The sequence below is a fragment of the Piliocolobus tephrosceles genome, chromosome 14 (assembly GCF_002776525.5).
Source record: "Piliocolobus tephrosceles isolate RC106 chromosome 14, ASM277652v3, whole genome shotgun sequence".
NCBI lineage: Eukaryota > Metazoa > Chordata > Mammalia > Primates > Cercopithecidae > Piliocolobus > Piliocolobus tephrosceles.
Genome location: NC_045447.1, coordinates 28,671,310 through 28,698,839, shown reverse-complemented (window position 1 = coordinate 28,698,839; position 27,530 = coordinate 28,671,310). Strand labels below are relative to the sequence as shown.

The 27,530-nt window shown below is 40.1% G+C and overlaps 1 protein-coding gene across 6 annotated transcripts in view; it reads right to left on the bottom strand.

Moving 5' to 3' along the window:
• TXNDC8 (thioredoxin domain containing 8) overlaps window positions 1-26,038 on the bottom strand; it is a 34,678-nt gene extending 8,640 nt beyond the window's left edge. For 2 of the 6 annotated variants that reach the window (XM_023202071.3, XM_026456264.1), the window contains exons 1-4: window positions 25,928-26,012; window positions 22,338-22,442; window positions 16,727-16,786; window positions 13,657-13,722 (exon numbers count right to left, since the gene is read on the bottom strand). In XM_023202071.3, the coding sequence (XP_023057839.1) occupies window positions 13,657-13,722; window positions 16,727-16,786; window positions 22,338-22,442; window positions 25,928-25,951 (255 nt within the window). In that variant the 5' untranslated portion in view covers window positions 25,952-26,012. Of the gene's footprint in view, window positions 1-10,295; window positions 11,822-13,656; window positions 13,723-16,726; window positions 16,787-22,337; window positions 22,443-25,927 lie in introns of those variants that run through there. The other 4 variants (XM_023202064.1, XM_023202075.2, XM_023202084.3 and 1 more) reach the window with 4 other exon arrangements.
• Window positions 26,039-27,530: the final 1,492 nt, after the last annotated feature.

Here is a 27,530-nt window from a genome sequence, read left to right as displayed (position 1 = left end):
GTGTGTGTGTATGGATATAGTAACCTAATTTAACATTTTTTTTGAGATGAAATTTCACTCTTGTTGCTCAGGCTGGAGTGCAATGGTGCTATCTCAGCTCACCACAACCTCTGCCTCCCAGGTTCAAGCAATTCTCCAGGGAGAGGTGAAATATTCATGAATATCAAGCAGAACAGGAGTTATCTGCATGGACTGAACTAAAAAAAAAAAAAAAACACAAAAAACTGAAGTAATATTTTTGACTTTTTCTTAAAATGTTGCTCATCCTTTGTATTGTTTTAAGGCATCAAGGAAACTTTTGCTCTATTGACAGCTTTTAACAATTTAGTATACTCCTGTGAACAACATTTGGAGCATATTTGTTTTTCTCTACCTGATTTCTTCAGAATTTGAAAACTATTTGTGAATATTCTTAACTTATGGCAATACAGTTATGGCATAAGTGCAGTAAGAACCTGTTTTCATTTGTAACAGGACACAATTGGAGAAACTGATTATTTTACAAAGGCTTTGGAATGCTGTGCTTTCCCTTAAGGAATCAAATTTGACTTACGGAAACAATAAAAGTCCCTTGGGAAAACTGGCCTCATACCTTGTCTACACAGTTCCTGTACAGGATTACTGACCTGTGTAAATAAAGAATGTTACTTTCTGACAGACCCAGGAGCCCCAAATTTATCTTGGAACCTCAAGAGGAGAGGAATTTCCCCAACCCATAGGCATTTGATAGTACAAATCCATCTATGGCTGGGCTTAGCTTTTAAAAAGTCTTATCTGAGATTCTTTCTATGGAACAAAGTTCCATCAAAGTCAATTTAAAAGCCTATGTAAAAAAAAATTATTCTTGCTGCACTGTATACAAATACTCAGTCCAAGTATAATAAAGCAAATCAGTTCTATCATGATTTGTCTTTAGTAAGAATGGGAACCTGGAGAGAGAAACTTATGTTTCAAAAAATATAGTACAACTGTTGTTAGATTCTAGTCTTGCCTAATGTTTTTCCATTTATACTATTTTCTGTAGTTTGGACTGAATTCTAACTTCTGTTGGCTACAAGTCTTTTTATTTTGTTTTGTTTTGTTTTTGAGACAGAGTCTCGCTGTTGCCCAAGCTGGAGTTCAGTGGCATGATCTTGCAGTCTCAGCTCACTGCAACTTCTGCCTCCCGGATTCAAGCGATTCTACTACCTCAACCTCCCAAGTAGCTAGGATTACAGGTGCCCGCCCCCTCATTCAGCTAATTTTTGTATTTTGGGTAGAGACAGGGTTTCACCATATTGGCCAAGCTGGTCTCAAACTCCTGACCTCAGGTGATCTGCTCACTTTGGCCTCCCAAAGTGCTGGGATTACAGGTGTGAGCCACCATGCCTGGCCCTACAAGTCTTCAAAATAATGTTTCAATTTTTTTCTTCTCTTTTCCCCCCATTTTTCCTAATTTGGAGTCACTGAAAACTAAGCTGTGCTTTTTTAAAGCCCTGCAAACTGAAGCTAGACAATTTAAACTTCAGAAGAAAATAACAGCAATCTATTTACATACATAAGCCACTTTCTGAAGTCCATGTGTGGACTTCAGAGTAATATGACTTAGGCTGGACACAGTGGCTCACAACTGTAATCCCAACACTTTGTGAGGCTGAGGTGGGCAGATCACCTGAGGTTAGGAATTCGAGACGAGCCTGGCCAACATGGTGAAACCCTGTCTCTACTAAAAATACAAAAATTAGCTGGGTGTGGTGGCACATGCCTGTAATCCCAGCTACTTGGGAGGCTGAGGCAAGAGAATCACTTGTACCCGGGAGGTGGAGGTTGCAGTGAGCTGAAACCGTGCCACGGCACTCCAGCCTGGGTGACAAGAGCAAAACTCCGTCTCAAAACAACCAACCAACCAACCAACCAAAATGGAGTAATATGGCCTATACAAATTTTCCAGGATTGTTCTTCTCTTCGTTGTTGTTCTTCTCCCTTCTTCCCCCTATTTTCTTTTCATAGGATATGAGACTTCACAAGCTGCTAAAAATAAACTTTCCTAATAACTTGATACCTACCTGTCTAGCAGTAAACCATCCTAGCCATGAGAGATCAGACGAAACCTGAGACCAGAGACTCATTTTCTTCTAAAATGATTTCTCCAAAAGATTTTTAAATAAAAAAGGGGGTAAATGTGAAAGGAAAATAAATCTTGGGACCGCAAAATCACTAAGCTAAAGGGAAAAGTCAAGTTGGGAACTGCTTAGGGGCAAACTGCCTCCCATTCTATTCAAAGTCACCCGTCTGCTCACTGAGATAAATGCATATCTGATTGTCTCCTTTGGAGAGGCTAATCAGAAATTCAAATAATGCAACCATTTGTCTTTTATCTGCCTATGACCTGGAAGCCCCCTCCCCACTTTGAGTTGTCCTGCCTTTCTGGACCGAACCAATATTCATCTTACATATGTTGGTTGATGTCTCATGTCTCCCTAAAATGTATAAAACCAAGCTGTGCTCTGACCACCTGGGCACATGTCATCAGGAACTCCTGAGACTGTGTCACAGTTGGGTGTCCTCAAACTTAGCAAAATAAACTTCCTAAATTAACTGAGACGTGTCTCAGATATTCAGGGTTCACATTGTTTTCTCATTTTATTCTGATGCCGAGTTATGTCTCTCAAAGGCATGCTCCACTCTGAAGTATTAAGGCAGCCAGTTTACTTCTCTCTCCTCACTTCTCATGCACAACCCTAGTAATAACTGCTAATGAAAATTATAAGCTCTAGTTTGCTGAGACCAAGAGAATGAGGTGTGGTTGTCCACACATAATAGAACCAGCTAAGCTCAGTGATCAGTTTTTAAGTCTTTTATTATGAACATTTTCAAACATCCACAAAAATAAAATAATAAAGTAAACCCTCCTATCCCCTGCATTTGCCCAGAGGCAGGTTTTTTTGTTTGTTTGTTTGTTTTTTGTGAGATGGAATTTTGTTCTTGTTGCTCAGGCTGGACTGCAATGGCATGATCTTGCCTCCCTGCAACCTCTGCCTGCTGGGTTCAAGTGATTCTCCTGCCTCAGCCTCCCGAGTAGCTGGGATTACAAGCACCTGCCACCATGCCCAGCTAATTTTTGTATTTTTAGTAGAGACGGGGTTTTGCCATGTTGGCCAGGCTGGTCTCGAACTCCTGACCTCAGGTGATCCACCTGCCTCAGCCTCCCAAAGTGCTGGGATTACAGGCGTGAGCCACTGCACCTGGCCCAGGGGCAATTTTTTTTAATGCCAAAGACATTCATCACCTACAAAAATTCTAGTATTGCTGCTGCAAAATGTGAAGGGGCTGGAGACAGTGGTCCCCTCCTCACAAATGGACTTCTGAGAGTACCAATTAGACTTTAGAGTCTGACTAATGACACACTCAAAGGATAATTGTAACAAAATACCTTGGCCAGTTGATATGCAATTTTGGTTTTGATCCTCCTGCCTCAGCCTGCCAAGTAGCTGGGACTACAGAAGCCTGCCACTATGCAGGGCTTTTTTTGGTGGTGGGGAGGGGTTTGGGAGGGCAGGCTGTAGAAGTGTATGTACAATATAATTTTTTCTTTTTGGGACAGAGTCTTGCTCTGTCATTCAGGCTGGAGTGCAGTGGTACGATCTTGGCTCACTGCAACCTCCGCCTCCTGGGTCCAAGTGATTCTCCTGCCTCAGACTCCTGAGTAGCTGGGATTATAGATATATGCCACCACACTCGTCTATTTTTTTTTTTTTTGTATTTTTAGAAGAGATGAGGTTTCACCATGTTGGCTAGGCTGGTCTCGAACACCTGACCTCAAGTGATCTGCCTGCCTTAGCCTCCCAAAGTGCTGAGATTATAGGTGTAAGCCATTGTGCCTGGCCTGTACAATATAATTTTATAATTTATAATGATATTCTCTATTTTCTGAAAGAGGAATTTATTAAAAGCATTAAATGGTATGAATAAGATGCAAAGGATATGTCTAATACAAATTTTTAAAATTCCTCTACCTTCTGTGGAGAGATGGGCGATGTTAATTACTGTTTGATCCTATCTGGGTCCCTTTCTCTGACTCCTCCCCACCCATCTGTTCCCCGGAGCCAGCTGTATCACGTTGCACGTATTCCCCTTTGACTTTCACAAGACTCAAGGCAGGCTTTGCAACTGCAAGGGGCTTGATTAAAGTTTTTGGAGGAACCAAATAAAAATCAAGCAAGCAGCTTGAATTTATATGCACTTGAATTCAAGAACAAGAGCCTATACAAACAATGTTAATTTTTTTCCTTATCTATACTGGCCTCCTCCTCAACTTGTTCTAATAGTGCGATATCAGAAAAATACAAATTTACTTTCATTTTCTTGTAGCTGATTTAGAAACTCTACTTACAGATCTGATTCTTTGAGCATTGGTGGCATAAATAATGCAAGAGTGCTTTCTTCTGTGTTAGGGGTTGACAAGCTTTTTTTTGTGAAGGGTCAGATAATACCAGTTTTAGGCTTTGCAGGCCATTTGGTCTCTGTTGCAACTACTCAAACTTGCCGTTGTAATGCTAAAGCAGCTAGTGACAATTCATAAACAAATGGGCATGGCTGTGTTCTAGTGAAAGCTTATTTACAAAAACAATTGGAGGGTGGGATTTGTCCCTTGGAATGTTCACCAACTCTTATTCTGTGCCATCAACTGAAGTTGTTGAGGCTTCATGCAACTGCCTAAGAGCCAGGTACTCAGTACAATGTGGCTTTCTGTGGAAGGGCAAAAGCTTGTGCATCTAATGTCGTGGGAATTCACCTCAAGCTACACCTTGAACAGGGAAACTGATTTTGGATTCTGGCCAGAGTAGATGTCATTTTTCCCGTTACTGGAAGTGTGAGGCGAAACTTTATTCTCAGGGATAAACATGGTTTGGGGGCCATTCCCTTCAATGGCTCATATACTCGTTCTCATGTTTCCATGGGAAAATCTGCTCAAATGCTCAGTATTGAGAAAATATGCCTGTTTCCTATATCCCTTCACTTACTTCTCCCCACGTTTAGAGGTGAGCTTATCTGTTAAGCTGACACAAAGGAATGAACTTGTGCCTATCCTGTCTCCTTTTGGGGATGCTCTGCTCAGGGGACAGGTATGCTCTCTTCCCACTGTCTTTCTGCACAGCACATGGGAAGTGGGCCCTAAACCTGCCCAGATAGATCTGGAAGGCCATCATACTCTATCCTCACTTTTGGGGCTTGACAGTTGTGCAAAGCAACAATACCTCTTTTACCTGCACAGGTAAATTTCTTCTTTGTAGCCCCAGATTCTCCCACAGGTGGGCCAACTTAACATCTAGGCTTTAAGGGAATAGTAGGAAGTCTGTGGACATAGATCCCAGTCACATTCTTCAGTGAGCTCAGTGTAGAGGCATCGTGACTACTTATAATAAAGGTGATGTTGTGATTAGCCACATGACTCCTTGGGAGAAAAGAGTTAATGCAGCAGGTCTGGTTGTTTTCTTCTTGTGTGTCTCCAAGAGGACTATGTTTGACCCTTCACCACCCCCCCCCCCCCCCCAGAAATTTGGCACTGCAAGTGTTCTTTGTGTTAGTGATTGATGACTTTGTTATATATTCCTGGAGGGATGGACCATGCCATGCTGGCATGTCAACTTACTTTGCATACACATCAATATTGATGATATGCCCCTGGTTTTATTGTTGGGGTTCTGAGTTTCTATTGCCATGTCCTGTTGTGTAGCAGTGGTTGCACAAGATATGTGTATGTGACAACTACTCCTCTATTTCCACAAAGAGCTCAAAGTAGTGTCCCTAAGTAGGGCCATACCACATAGGTACCTGAAGTTCATTGCTAGAGAGAGGGCATTCCTGTGTGTCTGACAAGGAAAGACATCAGAAGCCTCTGCTGGACCTATCTGGACTCCATCAGTGCATATCTTTTTTTTTTTTTTTCTTTTTTTCTGCTGCTTTTACTCTGTATTCTTTGCTGTACTAAATCTTAGCTATGAATGTAACTTGTGGTTGGGTCTTGTAAGTCCTTCTGGTGAATCACCAAACAAATCACTCCTATATTTCAGCAACTTAAAATTCAGAGGAGAAGAACAGGGTAGGGACTGGGTGTTTGGATGAACCGAGGCAAGATGGTGCACTTCCGGGTTCTTCATCCCCACCCCCCCCCAACTCTTCCCGCGCGCGCGAAAATGCAGCCGGCGCCCAGGGAGGGTGCAGACCAACTGGGCATGCGCCAGGTGACGTCAATCCGAAGAGACCAAGATTTACCTGGTCGCACCTGCGGAACGCCCCTGACACGCCCATGCCCCACCTATTGCCCTCCCACTCCTAGAAAAGCTGCTCTCCGCCATTGAGCCAGGCGGCCTTCTCACAGCCCGGCGGCCTTCTCACAGCCCCGGCGGCCTTCTCACAGCCCCGGCGGCCTTCTCACAGCCCGGCGGCCCTCTTACAGCCCCAGTCCTGTCGGGATGTCGGGACTGTGGGAAGTCCGTCCGAGAGCCCCACCGCGGGGGGACTCTGCCGGCCTCCTTTGCCGGAGGCCGACAGACTTCTCCCGCACACCTTAGGTTACCAAAATAAACTGTGCAGTTTTGCTGTTACACTTGCCTACCTGCTGGTTCTTTTGCGCCCGCTGGGCTGGTCTTAGAAAAAACAAGACACTGGGGTAAAAAATATAAGGGGTAGCTGCCAAAAACTCAGTAATCAAGATAAATATTATTTTAATAAGTATTATATGAAAATATTAAAACCCAATGCAAAACATCCATGATGAACAAAATATCAAAATCTTAAATATCAAAAATTTAAATAATGGTAAGATTTAATCATACACTTGTCATATCCTGACTTGCTTGCTGCACCCTAATCCCTGTCCAGGGGAAGAGACACACATGAGACTTTCAAATTATCAAATTGTCAAAGCAGAGAGCAGCATGTTTAGCAATGGTGCCAAAGGTTGCTAGATGTTTCTAAGTAGCTACTACACTTTGCCCACTTTTGTTCCATCTCACTTAGTTCTTGCCTCCCTCCAGTCAATCTCTACCAGTGCATCAGCTGTTTATGGAGCTGATAGGAACCCCTTTTAGGGATCTGCACCCTTCAGAGTCCTGTACGTGAGACGTTTCTTTTTTTTCTCATGCAGAACATCTCTGTGTGTAACATAGTCCTTGACAGGTTAAATATCATTGGGTAGGCAACTCCTGAATGCTAAGATGACTTAGCTTAAATGGATGTCGTAGTTATTCAAAGAGCCTTAGAGGTCTCTCGTGAACTTTATTTCTAAATTTCTATTTATTTATACATTTTCAAAGAGATGGGTGTGCACAGCTAGATCCTGGGACTCTGATGATAGCTACATCTTCTAGTATTTACCAAATCCAGTGCTAGGCACTTTAGATACAATATCACAAATTTTCCCAACAGTTTTTTAAAGATAGGTGGTGTCCCCATTTCACAGAGAAGGAAACTAAGCCCGAAGGTGGTTATGGTACATTGTCACTAATAAGAGGCAGACCTGGGGCTCAATCTGTAGTTGTCTGACTCTATAGATGCCAAAAACTTGCTGAAGATGCTCTTTTGGGAGATCGATCAAACACTGTGTTTTATGAAGTTGAACAGAGAGAATTTGGGAACGTGATTCTCCAGGCACCAACATCTTCCTCAAAAGTATCATTTCACCTTAATGTCCCTACTTGGCCCTTGAAGACACGGAGTGTGTGACCCTTGCTTCCAGTTCTTTGCTGTACTAAATCTTAGCCATAAATATAACTTGTGGTTGGGTCTTGTAAGTCCTTCTGGTGAATCACCAAACAAATCACTCCTATATTTCAACAACTTAAAATTCAGAGGAGAAGAACAGGGTAGGGACTGGGGTAAAAAATTTACTAGCATACCATGGTATCACCTACTTGAGACTCTTTTAATTCCTGTACCTACTTTAAGGAGTGTGCTGTTGAAATGACTTTCATAATCTCAGCAAGAGCCCTGCAGTTCATAAACATAAGGGCACAAGCTTCCTCCCACTTTATATGATAGCTCAGTCTAGCAGATGGGTTTTTCTGAATTATTCATTTGTGACTAACTTGTTTAGTAGCATCTATGTATCATATCCCATCTCTCTTATGAGTGAACCTAAGTGCTTTGGGAAACTATTTTATTCTATAATCAAAGAATGAAAGATGGAGTCAACTTTTGATGGCTGGCTTATATTTAAGCAGTTGCCCCAAACTTGCTATTTCTTGATTTCTCTTTCCTTACTCCGTAGACATACACCAGCCATGAGTGATATGGTTTGACTGTGCCCCCATCCAAATCTCATCTTGAAGTGTAGCTCCCATAATTCCCATGTGTCATGCGAGGGACCCGGTGGGAGGTAATTGAATCATGCAGGCGGGTCTTTCCTATGTTATTCTCGTGATAGTGAATAAGTCTTATGAGAGTCCGATGGTTTTATAAAGGGGAGTTCCCCTGCACACACCCTCTTGCCTGCCATCATATAAGACATCCCTTTGCTTCCCCTTTGCCTTCCACCATGATTGTGAGGCCTCCCTGGCCATGTGGAACTGTGAATCAATTAAACCTCTTTCCTTTATAAATTACCTAGTCTCAGGTATGTCTCTATTAGCAGCATGAGAACAGATTAATACAATGGGTCTACAACCAAAGTTATTCACTTTGAGGACCCATTGATAGGCTTCCTGATTGACAGCAGGAAGGAACAAGCTCCCCTTATTTATTACGTGGAATTTGCTTAGGTTCTTCTTTGCCCTAGAACTATGACATAGCTTCAGCCACTGCTTATATTGCATCCCTGCCAGATGTTCAATCTCTGCATGAAAACTTCAGCAACCAGGGAATGCCCATCATCTGCCATGGTCCTAGGTCATTGTATATAGCTTCATTTGTTTTAGTTTTTTCAAGTTCTATTTTATTGATGTTTTATATACTTTGAAAATAATTGAAATGAGCTAGAATCAAGGGCAAGAAAAAATAATGAAAACATTCAAGGATGTTGCAGTGTGGGGGTGGCTGATAGGGAGTGCCAGGAAACTGCTGCTAAGGGAGATTACTGTGTTTGAGCAGAGGAGGCAATCCTGAGATTCTTGGCAGCAATGGCAAAAAGAGAAGTGCAAGGGATTGCCTAATTTTTCTGATCCAACGAAGAGAAGAGAGCCGTGTTTTCAAGGGAGGTGAGTATTCTCCTAACTCTTGTGTTCTGGGAGAAATTATCGTAAAGCTTTTTATACAATGTACATTTAAAAGGGTATAATGGACAAGTGGCTTTTTGCCAGATGTTTTACCAGAAATGTAAGACATTTCTTGTAAGAAGCCTTAATAGGAACTGGACTCTAGGTTTTATTTTTTAAAATAATAAAATACACACAGTACTTAACTGCTCCAATAAGTCAATTTTCAGTTGTGCTGTCCCAGATGAAAGAGAGGAGCACATTTATGGAGGTGCTCCTCAGAAAAATGCATTTGATTTTTCTTGACCCATCAGGAAAACAGTGGATGTTCAGGGACACCTTCCTAGTCAGTTCTACGAAAAGTAAAATAAAATAAAATAAAAATGTATAGGAACATGTCTTTTTGGCTGGCTATCCAAACCTGGCTTCTCTGGTTCTAGTGACTTTCCTTGCAGGTCACTGTTAGGTGGGACCAGGGGAGAGTTTCAGAGGTGTCATGACATAACTGCAGCTCTGGAGGCAATGCGGAAGTGGGGACCTCACTGACCCTGACAGTGCTGCTCAGATACCAAATCCTGCAGGCTGAGTCACAAGAGGTAAACAATTTGTAATACTCTCTCTTTAGGATCTCCTCCTCATTTTTGTGTCTTTTGCATAGAAAATTGATATTCTTTGTCAAATGGAGTCAGTATTACAAATTTTTCTGGAGGTTTTCTAATGATATCTAAATTGATCCAGGTATGAGTCTGTCAAAGATATGATTACAATGTACACAACGTTTAGAAGTAGACTCATTTATATAATGTGACATAAATGGTCCAAGTTTCTTTTTTTTTTAAACTTCATAACCAGGATGATAAGTTACTAATATTCAATGAGAAATTGAATCCTCAATAAAACTTCTTTAGATATGAGTATCCACATTATAATCAGAGGCTTGTTGGGTGACCCTGGAATTAGAATATGGAAGTGTAAATCATCTTAATGACAGTGCCAGCCATTCAGTTCAATTTGTTTTCTAATAGCTGCCTGGCAGAAAATTCAGATTTGAGATCTTTAGTGATCTCTGCAATGCAGGATCTATCAATTCAAAAGAGATATGTATCCATTAGAGACCAGTTAAGATATAATTGTTTGTAAGTATTCTCTCTCCCCAGCTTATTGAGGGCACTTCCATCTCCATACAGAATTGAGACCAAGCAGGGCCATGCCCTTCCTCAAAAGCATAGCTTGGATTGGTTCAAGAGCTTAGACACATAATCAGTTGAGAACTCAGAGTCTTGTGTCATCATAGAATGGAGTAAAAACTGTTGAGTGGCAGCAGCCACCAAACAATATCAGTAGCAGAAGGAATAAAACCAGAAAATTATACTGAACTGGAGAGAAACTTGCCCTGAATCAGACTGGTACCAGGACAGAATCAGGAGGTGCGGCTGAGCTGGCAGTGGGATGCAGGGAAAAAACAGAAGCATTAATTCATTAATTCATTCACTCATTCATCACACACATGATGAATATTTTCTATCCACTTGGGATTCTTTTAGACACTGAGCTTTCAAATCAGACATGACCTCCTTCAGGTGCTTGGACTAGTATGAGAAAAATACATCAAGATCTGAGTTAAACAGAAAATGGCTTGGAGCAGTAGATTGGGTCAAAATTATGGAGAAATTTGAATGCCAGCCTTAAATACAATGGTTTAGCCTTGATTATATAGGCAATGGAGGGGGAGGGCATCACATGTTAAAAAAAGGGATGCCGCACAGGGAGCTGTGCACAGATCTGGAGACAAGAACAGAGCTATGGTGCTAAGTTGAGGGTAAGGAGAGGGCATTGCAATTGTCTCAGTAAAAAAGTATTTATAGCTGGAACTAGAAGTAGGAATGACATTGCTAAAGGATAGAGGTAGAATGGGAAATGGATTGAACCAAAAAGATAGGTATCCAAAATGGATATATTTGACTGTTAACAGGAGGCAAGCCAGAGGAGAGCATAGGGAGGGATGAGAGATAAAGTCAAAAGAGAAGAAAGTTTCCAGAATATAGAAGCTCATTAGTTAATGGTACTTCTGTGTAACAAAGGAATCAAGAATTGAGAAATGGCTATTTAAATTAGGTGCAGGGAGATCCTTGGTGACTTTAGGAGGACAAATAGATAAGGGGATGAGTGGAAAATGAGAATTAGAAACTGTAAATATAATCTACTCTTTTTAACAATTACACCATGAAATGAAGGAGAGTAGCCTGGGAGAACACCAGATATATTCATCAGAATTTTTTTGGTTGCAAGTGACAGAGAAACCAACCCAGAGTTTATATAGCTGAAGAATCTACAGGGATAGTGTAGGCTTCAGGCATGGATAGATTCAGGGCGCAGTCAATGCTATTAGTACCTCTTGGCTTGACTCTGTTTTCTTCTATACAGTAGATTCATTTTCAGGTTTTATATGGTGACAAGCTGTTTGCTTCGGACTCATATCTTCCCAAATTCAAATCCAGTGATATCAAAAGAGAAGGTTATTTACCTAGCTGCTTAAGCAAAGTCCTGAAATTAGCTCTGATTTGACTTGGATTGGCTTGACTGGAGTCAAGGGTCCATTTCTGATGGGGATGGAGTTCACTGGTTGGTGAAGGCCTGGAGATGGAGCCCTAAGGAAGCACACGGGATAAGAATACGAAAGGGAGTGGTTCCTGGGAGGAAAATCAGAGTACTATTAATAGAGAATGGATGCTGGGTGCCAAAAAGAGGTGTCTAAACTCCAAGTTTTAAAGAGAGTAGCTGATGGATAGAGGCCTGAAGCAGAAGGTAGGGAACGCAATCAAGCTGCACGGATGAAACTGATTTTGAAAGGAGGAAGCATTCTCATTTCTGAGATGGGAGTGAAGGAGAATATAATAAAAGATGGTATGTAGACAATTGGACATCTAAGTCAGGTAAGTTGAGGGAGCATATGTTAAATAACTTTAGTTGTCAAGTAAAAATCCAATTGAGGGAATGTATAGTGTTATTTAAAAAAATAATTTAAATATATTGCACTAGCTATATTACAGAAAATACTTAGACATTGAAGACAAAATTCTGCAGCTAGCATATCCAATGTTTTCATTCTTTACACTGCAGACATAATCTTTACAAAGCTTAAGCATGAATTTTGCTTTAAATTATTCTTTATGACTTTTTTTTACTTGCATCCTATTTCATGGAGTAGATGTATCAGAATTCACTTAATCTTTTTACTTAAAGACATTGAGAGTGCTTTCATTTTTAAAAATTAGATATAGTGCTACAAATATTATTATATACTTAGCTGTTTTTTTTTTTTTTTCCTTGAGGTATTTCTGTAGCAAAAGTTCCCAGGAATGGGGTAATTGTGTAAAATGGAATAAATGTTTTGTGTCTCCTACATATATTTGCAAAATCACCTTTTGAAAAGTATGGAAAATTGCCAGTGGCCCTGGCCATATAAGAAAATACTAGTTTCCACCAGGCGCGGTGGCACGTGCCTGTAATCCCAGCACTTTGGCAGGCCAAGGTGGGTGGATCACTTGAGGCCAGGAGTTTGAGACCAGCCTGACCAACATGGTACAAAACTTAGCTGGACGTGGTGGTTCTTGCCTGGAATCCCATCTACTCGGGAGGCTGAAGTAGGAAAATAGCCTGAACCCAGGAGGTGGAGGTTGCAGTGAGCTGAGATCGCGAGATCATGCCACTGTTCTCCAGCCTGGGTGACCTTGCAAGACTCTGTCCCCCACCAACTCTGCCAAAAAAAAGAACAAGGTGCTAGTTTCATAACTTGCTGAGTATTTTAGGCATTTTATTCCATTAATATTTTTAAGATAACTAACATAACACAGTAAGCATTTAATGCCAGGGTGGGTCTAAACACCTGTCATGTTAATTCATTTAATTATCACACCAACCCTATGAGGGGAAAATTTATTATGATCCATGTATAAATAGGGAAACTAAGATATAAACAGATTAAATACACTACTCATGGCCCTACAGCTAGGAAGTGCTAGAAGCAGTATGTGAACCATGGGAACCTGAATCCCGAGCCTGTGTGCTCAACTACTGGGCAATATTGCTTTGTGATAGCTTTTGGTTAGCATTTTCTCAAATGTTGTTTACAACTTGTATACATTTGTGTGAGAATTTCAGAATGTCTTTCTCTGAAAGATTCTTTCTTGATGGTTTTGCCCCAGTGTAGAGATAGCAGTGGGAAAATACTTATGGACTTGGATACCTCAGATGGTCTGAATGGGGAGATTTATTAATAAGTCATACATGTTTTAACCCTTTGTAAAGTTGTGTGTAAAGTTGTTGTATGTAAAGTGCAACATACTTATATGCAAATAATTATATTGCTAAGCATTAAAAATAAATGTAGTTATTTCATCCACCTAGGATAGCCAGGCTTTTTTGAGGGGTTCTGATGGTTCTATAATCTAACTCAACCCTGCTGGTTACCATGGAAACATACCTTCTGGCTTTTCTTGAACATCTGAAATGTGGGTATTGTTTTGATGTGACAAGTTTCAGCGAGCTCCTGGGAAAGCAAAGAAATGGCATGAAGTTATGGTATTTCTGTCCTCTCCCTGTACTAAGCATGTTATTTGGTAACTTCTCAGGAGGCATGTCTAAAATTCCAAGGACACCTGACACTTTACAGACTCTACTGCTGTGAACTTTCTAACATTCCTCCAGGAATGTCACAATGATTGACATGAAATGATTGATAGAAAATGGTTGTTACAGCATTCCTGGGCTTTTTCATCTCATAGAACAAGGAGGTGGGTAAGAGATGGAGGCCACAACAGAATAGATGCTTAATAACAAAATGAGGTGCATTTGAAGGACCTTGTGAAAGAGTACAGAGGGGCCCCAGTGGAACTCAATATCAGAAGAGCTTATTGCAAAAATAGAAAAGAGTAAACAAATCTTTATAACTCTACTTGAAATGTGGAATGCATCCTGATCTACCATTTTAAGTAAGGCTTATACATGTCTTTCTTTTAAGTCCTTCACTGCCCATCTTTGTGAAAGATTTGGAGCCAAAATATGATAAAATATGCCAGAATCCCAATTGTTTTAATCTATTCCAAACTACTTTCAAATGTTAGTTTTTGTTTTTCTTGTTTAGGAGTCAAAAGAAAATTAGTCACTCACAGGATCAACAGAACTGGACATCTCTCTCTAATATACCAATCATTTTATTGGCATTAAATCTCTTGCCCTGGTACTCACAGCACGCGCGTGCGCGCGCGCGCACACACACACACACCTGAACACACACTGTAGTATAATTTTTCATGACCACACAATGATAACAACTGATACATAAATTACCATTAGACAATTATGCATTTTGTTTTACCTTAAAAGACAATGAGCTCTAATCAAAAAGCCAGACAATAACACAGCTTGGCAAGGATGTGGATAAATCAGAGCTCCCATACATTGCAGGTGAGAATGTAAAATGGTGCAACTGCTTTAGAAAACAGTTTGTCAGTTCCTCAGAAAGTTAAACACAGAGTTAACATATTACCCCAAAATTCCAATCCTGGATATAAACCCAAGGGAAATGGAAAGTTTGTTTACACAAAAATTTGTACACTAATGTTTATACTATTTTTTTTTTTTTTTTTGAGATGGAGTTTTGCTCTTGTTGCCCTGGCTGGAGTGCAGTGGCACGATCTAGGCTCACTGCAACCTCTGCCTCCCAGGTGCAAGCGATTCCCCTGCCTCAGCCTCCCAAGTAGCTGGGATTACCGGCGTGCATCATCACGCCGGGCTAATTTTTGTATTTTTAGTAGAGATGGGGGTTTGCCACGTTGGCCAGGCTGGTCTTGAACTTCTGGCTTCAAGTGATCCACCAATCTGGGCCTCCCAAAGTGCTGAAATTACAGATGTGAGCCACTGTGCCTGGCCAAAGTACTGATATGTTCTATAACATGAATGCACCTTGAAAAAGTATGCAGTGAAAGCAGCCAGTGATTAAAGACCACATATTCTATGATTCCCTTCATAGGAAATGTTCAGAATAGCAAATCTGTTTTGCTTGCTGTGGATTTATGGTTGCCTAGGATTTGGGAGTGGAGGATGGAGGGAATTTGGTGTAACTACTAAAGGGTATAGTGTTTCTTCTTGGAGTGATGAAAGTGTTCTAAAATTGATTGTAATGATGATTGTACAACTCTGTGAATATAGAAAAGGTAAAGAGATAGTCATCCTAGCTGTGTATTCTGAATTTATAGGTTATGATTCATCCTAAAGGGCAATTAAACACTCACACTTTAATGAAGCTTGAAGGAAATGGAGAAAGGGAACTTCTATTATGCTCTGGGCACCATGTCATTTATTTAATGTATTTTATATCATTTTATCTTTGGTTAAGTATTATTATCCTGTTTTACAAATGAAGAAACTGAAGTTTATGCAGGTTGAACTACAGTGGGTCACAAAATCATTAAAGGGCAGAATGGTAGATATCACTTTTTTCATTCTAAAACTCAAATGCATTCTAACATGTGGATAGGCCATCTGTTGGTATCTTTCATCATTATAAATTAACATGTTAAAAATAATAATTTTGTAGAGATGTTGTGTGTATTAATAAGATACACTTTGAGGTCATGGGGTTGATTATTTTTTGGGGGGATGGGATGAGGAAGGATGTCTCCAGATACAAGAAGAAGGGATTTCTGGGAATTTCTTTTGATGCGTCAAAAAAAAAAAAAAAAAAAACACACACACACACACAAAAAGCATAAGATATAGCAAGAGAAAAACAAAATATATTAACATGTCTGTAAGGCACTGAGTTAGGTTTTAGAAATTGATTAACAAGGCCAGGTGTGGTGGTTCACACCTGTAATCCCAGCACTTTGGGAGGCTGAGATGGGTGGATCACTTGAGGTTGGGAGTTCAAGACCAGCCTGACCAACATGGGGAAACCCCATCTCTACTAAAAATACAAAATTAGCTGGGTGTGGTGGCACATGCCTGTAATCCCAGCTACTCGGGAGGCTGCGGCAGGAGAATTGCTTGAACCCAGTAGGCGGAGGTTATGGTGAGCCAAGATCAAGCCATTGCACTCCAGCCTGGGCAACAAGAGTGAAACTCTGTCCCCCACCCCCCAAAAAAAGAAATTGATGAACAATCCATCACAGGGATGAAAACCATCTTTCACCTCGAGCTCAACTTTAACAGATTTCTATTGTCTCCCTAGAGCAACTCTGCTGAGGAGGATTCTGGGGCAGAGCCCAGAGCAAGTGGTGAAGAAAGCTGGGATTGATTAGTGAGGCCTGCCACAGCTTAAGAGGGGAGGGGGTATCAGGAGAGCTCACTGTTTTTTGCTAATCTTTTTTTTTTTCTTTTAAGTAATACAAAACATACAAGTGTAATGAGGAAGTTTACTGTAGCTTATCAGAAAAAATGTGAAATTCTACTTGATTTTAAATTGATCATGTATTAATAATTACTGAGACAGTGCTATTCATTACAATGCGTTTGGATTTTGAGTATGTGCATGGAAGATTTAAGATTCTTACCGGAGAATTGTTCACATCCACATTAGCAAAAAATACATTTTGGTATTTCACAGACATTGCCTTCAAAATAAAAAATAAATATTTCCCATTAGTTTGATGTTAATATTAAAATATACATTGGAAGTGTCTTTTCAGTAGAAATGAAGAAATGAACAAAAAGGTTGTTAAAGAGGACTAAGCATCATTCTGACATTTCACTACAGCCTGGAGCCTGAAGCATCAAGTCAAATACCAGATGATGCCAAGGTCAGATGATGTAAGGACCAGTGGCAGAAGCAGAGTCAAAGAACCAAACTGAAGATTAGAGTTTCAAGGTTGGCAAAGAAATAACGGAATGTGTGTTGTCGGTCCAGACTTACCTTGTGGGGTGCAGGAAGGGATAGTAGAGTGGCTTTCTCCTGGGAGAGCTGTCGGAGGAGTCTGTCTTCAGTGATCTTTGAGATACAGCTCTCTGAGCCAAACTCTACTTTCTCTTGCCTGGCATTTTGGGAGCTGCTGGTGCTACTGGTGGTAGAAGGCTGTTCTGCTTGAAGTGATGTCAACATTTTAATGCTGACCATTGGCCTAATTTCCTTCCACCCCTGTTGCCATCTCTCTGTGCTCTACTATGTATGGAAACTAGATTTTCCAGGTTCTATTGCTGGCTGACTTCCAATTAAGTTCTTCCAATGGGAAGTATTTGCAGGAAATGGAAGGGGAGGAGGGAAGAAGTAACTCCCTTCTACTTCTGTTTTGTTCTGGAATCGTCTTTGGCAGTGGTGGCGACCATGATGCCGGTAGTGGGTCTAGGGGAAGAGGAAGTGGCAGCAGCCACAGCAGCCACAGTGACAACAGTGGCCTGTAAATGTCAGCTCCTGGGTGTCTTTTCAGACAGCTGTGTTCATACCTTAAGGACACTTGATGGCATCTTGAATTGTTTGCTTAAAATCACAGCTCATGCATTTCTAGTAGCTTATTTCTGTTGATCTAACTCTAAAATGTGTTTCCTGAATTTGATCTTTCCTTTTTCTCTAAAAGTCACAGCTCTAGTTTTGGAAAAACCTATCATTACTGACATTCGCCCTGGGTTTCCTGCTTTTAGACTTTCCAACCTATTCTTGTGCAACCTCCAAAAATATTTTCTAAATGCCACATTTGATTGTGGCAAAATCCTCCTTGAAATTGTCCTGTTTGACTCTCCACAGCAGTTTGTTGAGTTATAACACAAGATCCGACTTGATCTGGTCTCAGCTTCCTTTTTCATGCTCATTTTTTGCTACTTCCATTGCACACTATATGTAAGCCTCACAGACTACATATTGCCTTCCCCCGATCACACCATACAATTTCTCAACAAAATTATAGCCTCTCCTTTTCCAGAAATGTTCTTTTCAGGGATTTATGCCTAGTGGTCCTCTTAGCCGAGGATCAGCAAACTATGCCCTGTGGACCAAATCTAGCCCTCCACCTGTTCTTTTAAATAAAGTTTTATTGGAATTAGTTGCCCATCTGTTTTTGTGTTGTCATTGGATTTTGCACTACAGCAGCAAAGCTGAATAGTTGTGACAGAGATCATATGGCCTGCAAAGCTGAAAATATTTTCCGTCTTGTTCTTTACAGGAAAAGTTTGTTGACCCCTGCTCTTGCATGATTTAAATCACTTCTTAAAACCCACATTTTCTTATGAGTCATTGGTTTTTTTCTTGTTGTAATACATCCATTAGCAATTTCTTCAGAGAGATTCTGTGGCTAGTAAACTTTTAGTTTTTGCGTGTCTGAAAATGTCTTGAACTCTTTCCCTCTCCTGAATAATGGTTTTGCTAACTAACCTCCATTTCACCATCCTGGAGAGCCTGGAAAGGAAAAGTGGTGAAGATTTCTTTGCCTCCCTTGCAGCTAGAGTTCTGGATGCAAATTTCATTTTACCAGTTAGATGCATGCCAGTGAAATTTGAAAGGCAGAATGAGACAGAAGCTATTTTCTTCTTATTTTTTGGTGGAAAGCAAGGTTGTGGGAACTGGTTGTGCTAGAGGCAAGCAGTGGCGGCAGCCAGACTCAGGGTTCAGAAATCAACTTCTTAGATGTCCAGAGGCCATAGTGGCTGTAGTAGCTGCCTAATCCTGCTTCTGACTCTCTGACCGCTGCTCTGTTGGTGGCTTTTTAACTCCCAATCATGGCCTCCCATTTCCCGTGACTTCTGATGATGGCAAAGTTAGAATCTCCACAGGCAGGTCTGTGGTGTTCTGAAGAGTGGTTTGTGGAGTTTCTGTCCCAAACCCATTCACTCAGTCTCTGATGATTTTATGAGCATTTAATTCCTTGTATTAAAATCTTTTTCTAATTTGGTTCTAATGTGGTTTATGTTTCTTGCTTTGATCTCTAACTGATACAGTCATCTAACCTTTTTGATACTAGGGACTAGTTTCATGGAAGACTTTTTTCCCGCACAGACTGGGGGTGGAGGGATGGTTTCAGGATGAAACTGTTCTACCTCAGATCATCAGGTATTCGATTCTCATAAGGAGTGTGCAACCTAGATCCCTTGCATGTGCAGTTCATAATAGGGTTTGTACTCCTATGAAAACGTAATGCTGCTGCTAATATAATAGGAGGTGGAGCTCAGGAGGTAATGCTTACTCGCTGGCTGCTCACCTCCTGCTGTGTGGCCAGTTCTGAATAGGCCACGGACCTGTGGAGCGGTACTGGTCCATGGTTTGGGGGCTGGGGATCCCTGATCTAGGATAAGTGAAGCCTTCCTCCAACCCCCTCATATACTATGAGTTAAAAGAAAAGTACACATATGATACAAGAATGTCTTCTCTTGCAAAAGTTCAAACATTACAAGAAAAATAAAGCAAAATATGAAACTCTCCCATTCACAATCTTCCCACAATTTCCACTCCTTTTCACAGAAAAAAAACTTGTTTGATGTGCATCTTTCTGCTTCTCCTTTGTTTGCATGTATAAATTATATATGATATGTGTATATACGTATGGTTATATACTCACGAATATACTTATATGTACATATATGTGTCTGTTTTACATAAATGGGGCCATACTCTATACACTTTTTATACTGCGCTCTTTTTACTTAATAATATGTTGTCCTGGAGATGATTACGTATTTACATGGATCTACTTAATCCTTTTAAACACCTGAAATATTTCACAGAGTGGCACACCAAAATTTAAAAACTGTATTTGCATTAGCCTGGATTCCTGCAGAAAACAGATGGCACAATCAAATTAGGATAATTTGAGTTTTTTTTTTTTTTAACAAAGGGACTAACTGTATCTATTAAGTTAGAATGGGCATAGGAGGGGCTGCAGAGCCTGGATGTAGCAAAAGCCAAGCTGTTACTGCCCTTAGGGCCTGAAGATATGAGGGAGGCAGAGGTTACCAAGACGTAGATTTCATTTTATTTTGTGACAATGCCTCTTATTAGTTATTGGAATTGCATCAGCTTTGACTCTGTGGCCTGTGAGTGTATATAGTACATTTATATTCCTGAAACTGAACACTAGCTATTCTGTGGCAAAGTCAAGGAGATCCTCTTTCCTAAGTCTTCAGTATCAGCGTGGTAGGGCCAGTCAGAAACTAAAACGTTCCCTCAGGATATTCTTTATTTTTTATTTTTAAATACAGACAGGGTTTCACTATGTTGGCCAGGGTGGTCTGAAACTCCCGGCCCCAAGCAATCCTCCCTTTGTCCTCCCAAAGTGCTGGGATTACAGGCATCAGCCACCATGGCTGGCCTCCCTTCTGGATATTCTAAGAATTTTAGGCAGAGAAGAGATGTTGTGATGTTATGTAACCAGTTTCTCTATTGGAATATAAGTTCATTTTAAATTAAATATCAAAGATTGTGACTGTGGCTAAAATTAACTCAGGCTGTAACTGAGGCTCAGGTGGATTAAAAAAAGTTGAAATGTTAGAAACCTTGCTGAAAATAAACCAGAGTATTTTCGGCTGTGTAGAATATTCTTTATATTTGAAGGAATAAACTTCACAAAATTGACCATAAAAACATGTAAAGTTGTATACAATAAGGAAAAGTGAAAAAAGTACCCTGAGATTCTTTCTGCAATAGGTTATGCCAAAAATAAATAAATAAAATGTTACAAACTGTTAAGTAGGATATTACAGAAATTAACCAGATAAAATATGGTATAGATAGTAAAAGGTTCATTTGGAGACTATAAAAACATGAACCAATGTGTAGGTGGACAAAAGATTTGAATATAAATATATGAGTACAACTCAGTAGAATATTTTACAAAGTAAATCAAGGACAAGAAAGGAACATGCAAGGCGTATTATTTGCCTCATTGCAACAACACGTGTGGACCTGGAGGACATCATGCTAAGTGAAACGAGTGAGTCACCATAGAATAAATACTGCATGATTCAATATTTATGAAGTATGTAAAATATAGTCAACTTACAGAAGCAGAAAATATAATGGTGGGTGCCAGGGAACAGGGAAGGAGTGATAGAATTGTTTAATGGGCATAAAGATACAATAGCACAGGATGATAAGTTCTAGAGATCTGATATAACCAGGGATCCTCAGTCCCAGGGCCGGTCTACGGCCTGTTAGGAACCAGGTTGCACAGCAGGAGGTGAGTGGTGGGCCAGTGATCATTACTGCCTGAGCTCTGCCTCCTGTCGGATCAGCGTGGAATTAGATCCTCATAGGAGCAAGAACCGTATTGTGAACTGCACATGTGAGGGAGTGAGGTTGCACTACTTATGAGAATCTAATACCTGATGATCTGAGGTGGAACAGTTTCTTCCTGAAACCATCCCCGCACCCTCTACCCTAACCTGTAGTCCATGCAAAAATTGTCTTCCACAAAACTGGTCCCTGGTGTCAAAAAGTTGGGGACCACTGTAATATACAACATAGTGCTTATAGTTAACATGAGGGTGTTGCACACTTAAAAATTTAGTGTAGATTTCATGTTAAGTGTGCTTATCACACATACACACACACACACACAAAAGCAAATGTACACAAGATTTCATTTGGAGGTGATGGATTTTGATTGTGGTAATAATATCATGGGTGTATACATATGTCCTGACATCAATTGTATACATTAAATAAACAGATTTTGTTTATTTAATAGTTATACCTCAATAAAGATATTTAACAATTATACATCAATGAAGCTGTAGGATAAATAACATAAAGACATATGGTTTGTTCTGATAATAAGGTTGAAGAACTGGGAGAAATTTATTCTTTTATGTTATATTTAAAAACAAATATTGTATTTATCTGTATTCTAATCCAGTGTTTGAAAGTTCTGAACTCTTGAAATTTTGGTAAAATGTCATTGCTATAATATGAAGACTCCATTAATTTGTACAATTGGACTCCTTTGCACATCTTGGGATGTTCCTTGCAGAATTACCCGTGGACAAGTAGTATTAATTTTCTGGTGTGTACACTCATTATCTAATTAGATCTCAGTAGTTTATCTTCAAGTTAATCAGGGTGCTTCAAAAAACTATGGCTCCATAGTGGCTCATGAGTGCCAAACTTTTAAGAATTACTGGGAAAAATATTCTGAAACTTTAAATTTCTTCTAAAACTATGAGATAGGTACTGGTTGTACTTACATGGAAAACAGGTACCATCCTTTTGCAGGGACCACACCATTTTGAAGAAAATTCAACCACTGCGAGTTTGTGTCCGGCAGCTGTCAGAAATGTTTTAAATTCATTCTGAAACCAGAAAATAAATGAGGAAATGTCTCATGACATTTTGTAGAGAATAAGATGACAGGTTAGTTTTGCTTTTGTTTTTGTTTTTTTTAGAGCCAGGGTATCACTATGTTGCCCGGGCTGGTCTCAAACTCCTGGGCCCAAGTGATCCTCCTGCCTCAGCTTCCCAAAGTGCTGGGATTACAGGTGTGAGCCACCATATCTGGCCATGTTAGTTCTTAAAAACCTTAACCAGGTATCCCATGCCATTGTTCTCTAGCTGACCCCACCTTCTCTAAATGTCCCTCATGTCAAATATATTTCTCTTTGTAAGTACATATAAATCATGGAAGTATATGCACCAAAAAGGTTGGTAATGGAAGTTGATAATGGTAGTTACCTCTGAGGAGAAACAGGTTGGCCAGGGAGGGATGGGGGCTGGAGGGTGGGGGTGAACTGCTGTTCAGGGTGGATATCTATAGTGCTGGATTTTTATTAAACAAGGGCCTAAACATGCATGACTAATGAACTTTCAAAGGAGAAGTACTAATCTCACACCTTGATTCAGTTCTTGTTTTTTGGGGGTAAGTGATCAGTATTACAGCTATGGTTAAAACTATACATTTAAGGATTTGACATGCTTCTTGCTGAATGTCAAGTGAATTTCCCATCAACTGTTTGTATCATGCAAGTAAATCAAGGTTTCCCTTCCTGGGGCTCAGATGACTGCATCTATATTTGCTTGGTTTATGAGAAGTGACTAGTCCTACACTAGTTATTTCATGTATGATTGATCTCCCCAAGTCCTTACAGGACTTAATCTTGATTCATTCCTGTACCTCCCATGATCCCTAACTGACACATAAGTGCTTATAGAGTACTCATCAAGTAAATGCTCATGCAGTGTTTTCTTTAATTTAATTTAATTTAATTTTTTGGAGACAGGGTCTGGCTCTTCGTCCAGGCTGGGGTGTTGTGGTGCGATCTCAGCTCACTGCAGCCTCTGCCTCCTGGACTCAAGCCATCCTCCCACCTCAGTCTCCCAAAGTGCTGGGATTACAGGTGTGAGCCACCTTGCCCAGCCTGAGTGTCTTCTTGATGAATGAATGATTTGCCAATATATAGTACTCTGTTCAAGATTTTTCCTTTTCTCACTGGAATTGCAACAATTGTAACTAATTTACTCTGTGCCCTATATTCTCTACCATAATCTTTACAACAACACTATGATGTATATACTATTATTATCTCCATTTTACAAATGAGAAAACTGAAGTTCACTAACTTTATCTGATCAATTAGCTGGTGAGTGGTGTAGTTGGCATTGGTATCCTAGGCAGCCTGACTCCGGTTCCTATTTCCTTAACCACTACAGAAAATCCACTCCTGAGTTCATCATAGAATTAGAACTTATTCTCCCTTTCATTGGCCCTAATTGCACTGTGTGCTTATTCCTGGACCAAACATTGAGAGGAGGGGGATGGGATTGTTAATTGGATTAAGCCAAGCCAGGCCTATTCCCACTATGGATGGGTTTAATCCATACAAATGACATGTGATATGGTTTGGCTGTGTCCCCATCCAAATCTCATCTTAAACTGTAGCTCCCATAATCCCCACATGGCATGGGAGGGACCTGGTGGGAGGTAATTGAATCATGGGGGCAGGTTTTTCCCATGCTGTTCTTGTGACAGTGAGTAAGTCTCAAAAGATCTGACAGTTTTATAAAGGGCAGTTTCCCCTGCACACACTGTCTTACCTGCCATCATGTAAGATATGCCTTTGCTCCTCCTTTGCCTTTGCCATGATTGTGAGGCCTTCCCAGCCATGTGGAACTGTGAGTTCATTAGATCTCTTTTTCTTTATAAATTACCAAGTCTTGGGCATTTCTTCATAGCAGTATGCAAACAGACTAATACAACATACCTGCTGTATGATAGCCTGGACAATTACGTGGCTACTTTGTTTAGTTTCAATCAGGTGGAAGTGATGACTCAAAGAAGATGCACTCTCTTTCTTTATCAGTATTCCTCTAGGATGGAGTAACTAACACTTCAGAGAGCCATGCCAAGCCTTTATTTCTCACTTGCTTCTGAAGTTATAAGGTAGATGCCATCCTTACAAGCTCCCAGCACTCTTCACTTTCCAGTAGTTGTTGTTTGGGTGTGAGCTGGCCTAGTTGGACCCATGAACTTGACTTGACTAAATTATCTGAAGGAAATACTCTCACAGTTTAGATATTTATTTAACACATACCTATTGAGGCCTATACTATGCCAGGTACTGCACAAACTGCTAGGATACCACTGTGGCAAACAAAACAAAACAAACAAAACTATGCATTCTGTCTCCATGAAGTTTACATTTTAGAATGGGAAGCTTACTGTAAGGTCAATAGGTAATATTTGTAGTATATTAGTGATAACTGCTAATAAAGAAAATAATTAAAAAAAATGAAGTAGGAAGGAAGAATGGGGGTTGGATTACGACTGTAGTCTGGATGGCCAAGGTCAACCTCAAACAGAAAGTGGCATCTAAATAAAGATAGGATGGAGAGCAGGGCCTCCGAAAAGGTCCCTGGAGAGGAAAGGAAAGGTCTTCTGAGGGAATAAGGCTCTGGGCTATTCTGTGACATCCCCAGAACATTAAAAAAATAAGTGTCAAAAGCATTAGCAAATGTGTGATGTTTCAAAATATGTTCTTATATCAAGGTTATAGGGCAGTGCTCTCTGTTAATCTGGTCAGTGTCATTTTTGTGATCTGTATAGCCACCTTTGGGGAAAATGTCAGAAGTCTAAATCTGCGGGTGCTGGTGGACATGAGGCTCAGGCCCTAAACCCTCTCCCCTCCTCCAGCTCTTGACTTCCTGTAATGAGGGCAGGCATCAGAAGGTCTGGATTCTAATGCCCACACCACCTCTTAAACGAAGTAGCCCTGAACTTCTCTTTTAGAGGCAATTTTCTCCTTTATAAATCAAGAATTATCTCTGTCCTGTACATGAATTTAGATTTGTTGTGACAGCAACATTGGGCAATGAGTAGAAGGTGGCACTACAAAGTACCTACCTAAGGGATTCTTGATACTACTGGTCACAATTTTCCCAGTCCATTCCACATCTGGGGTTTCTATTCTCTTTCCTAGGATAAGAGAAAAGGTGTGGGATCCCTTACTTCCATGGAATTTTCCAGGCACAACTGAGGTAGGATCCATGGGATCAGATACAGGATGGGATATACTAAGAGCTGGTCTAGAATTCATCTGAAGTCAAGCAGGAAATAAGAGTCCAGGAGGAAGAAAGCCCTTCTTTATCAATTTGCCCCTTGGCTACTTTTCTAGATAGTGCCATCCCTCAAGGAACAAGATACAGAGCAAGAATTTAAAACTCTCCCCTTGCTACAATGCAATGATGGAATACTGGATAAAGAGAATACATTCTTAAAGTTTTTCAAATCTGTTCCCAAGATGGCCACATTTGAAATATTCAGTGAAGCCAAATAAATACTTACCATGTCGTTAATAATCTGCACCATGATTACACCAGGGAAGTGCTGATGAAAATCCCCTGTTGGTTTAGTGGGATCACTGCAGCTGTCTCCTATTTATTACAGTATCCTGCCCGGAATACATGGGTAACTTCTCTATGACATCATTAAACATGTCATCTCAGAACCCGGAACTTTGACAGACTTTGGATCTTATTTCACTTTTATGCCATGACTAGTTCACTTGTGGACAGCCAAGAATCAGAAAACTGAGGGCCTTATACGCAGAATCAGTAATGTGTTTGCCTTATTTTCATCTTTTATAACCTATTTCTACATATCCTTCTCCCATCTCCAATCCTTCCATCCCATCACCAAATGAGAATTAAGCAGAGTAATATTAAATAGATGAGATTTTCACTTAAGAATTTGAAGACACGATTTTGCTGTTGAGAAAAATACTAAAGTCTTAACCCTATAATAATGAGTTTCCTGTAAGTTTGATTTAATGAGTCATAAATTCCCATTCACTTTGTTATTTTGCTCTAATTATTTAGAGAGTAAAGAAATGACACTTTTATGCACTAGATCAAGGGTTGGCAAATGTTTTCTCTAAAGGAACAGATACTATTTTAGCTTTATGGGCCACCCACAGTCTTTGTTGCATGTTCCTCATTTTTTTTGCCACCTTTGAAAGATGCAAAAACCATTCTCAGCTAGTAGGATGTGCAAAAAACAGCAGCAGTTTGCTGACCCCTGCACCTGATGATTTGTCACTTTCAGAAACTGATGTCAGAAATAATCCTGAACATGGCCATGGCCAATGTTCCTCAAATCTACAGAGCAACAAGAACAACCAAAATGAGAAATTGTAGATTCTATAATAAAACAAAAATAGCAAAATCTCTCTTTCTGTTTTTTTTATATATCCAGCTCTGGGCCTTTAGTCATGTGTTGCATGAAAACTGTCAGATGGAGACAATGGCTGCCTCTGTAGAGGTATTTGAAGTAGGCATGTAACAAAATGTCACATGTACCCCATAAATATGTAGAAGTATTGTGTATTGATATGGTTTGGCTGTGTCCCCACTCAAATCTCATCTTGAATTGTAGCTCCCATAACTCCCAAGGGTTATGGGAGGGACCGGTGGGAGATAATTGAATAATGAGGGCAGTTCCTCCATACTGTTCTCATGGTAGTGAATGCATCTCATGAGAGCTGATGGTTTTATAAGGAGTTTCCCCATTTGCTTGACTCTCATTCTCTCTTGCTTGCTGCCATGTAAGACATGACTTTTGCCTTCTGCTAGAATTGTGAGGCCTCCCCAGTCACATGGAACTATGAATCTATTAAACCTCTTTTTCTTTATAAATTACCCAGTCTTGGGTATGTCTTTATCAGCAACGTGAAAACAGACTAATATATGTATTAACAAAATTTTTTTAAAAATTAAAAAAGGTATTTGAAATATTTTCAATGACTTTGTTCATTGCTTATTCTCTCTCTCTCTCTTTTTCATTGGGATGCATCCTCCATCACAGCCAGAAATTTTATTCATGCTTATATATTTTAGATCTTATCCTCATCTATTTCTCCTCCATCTTTTGTCTCATTTTCATTCAAGAA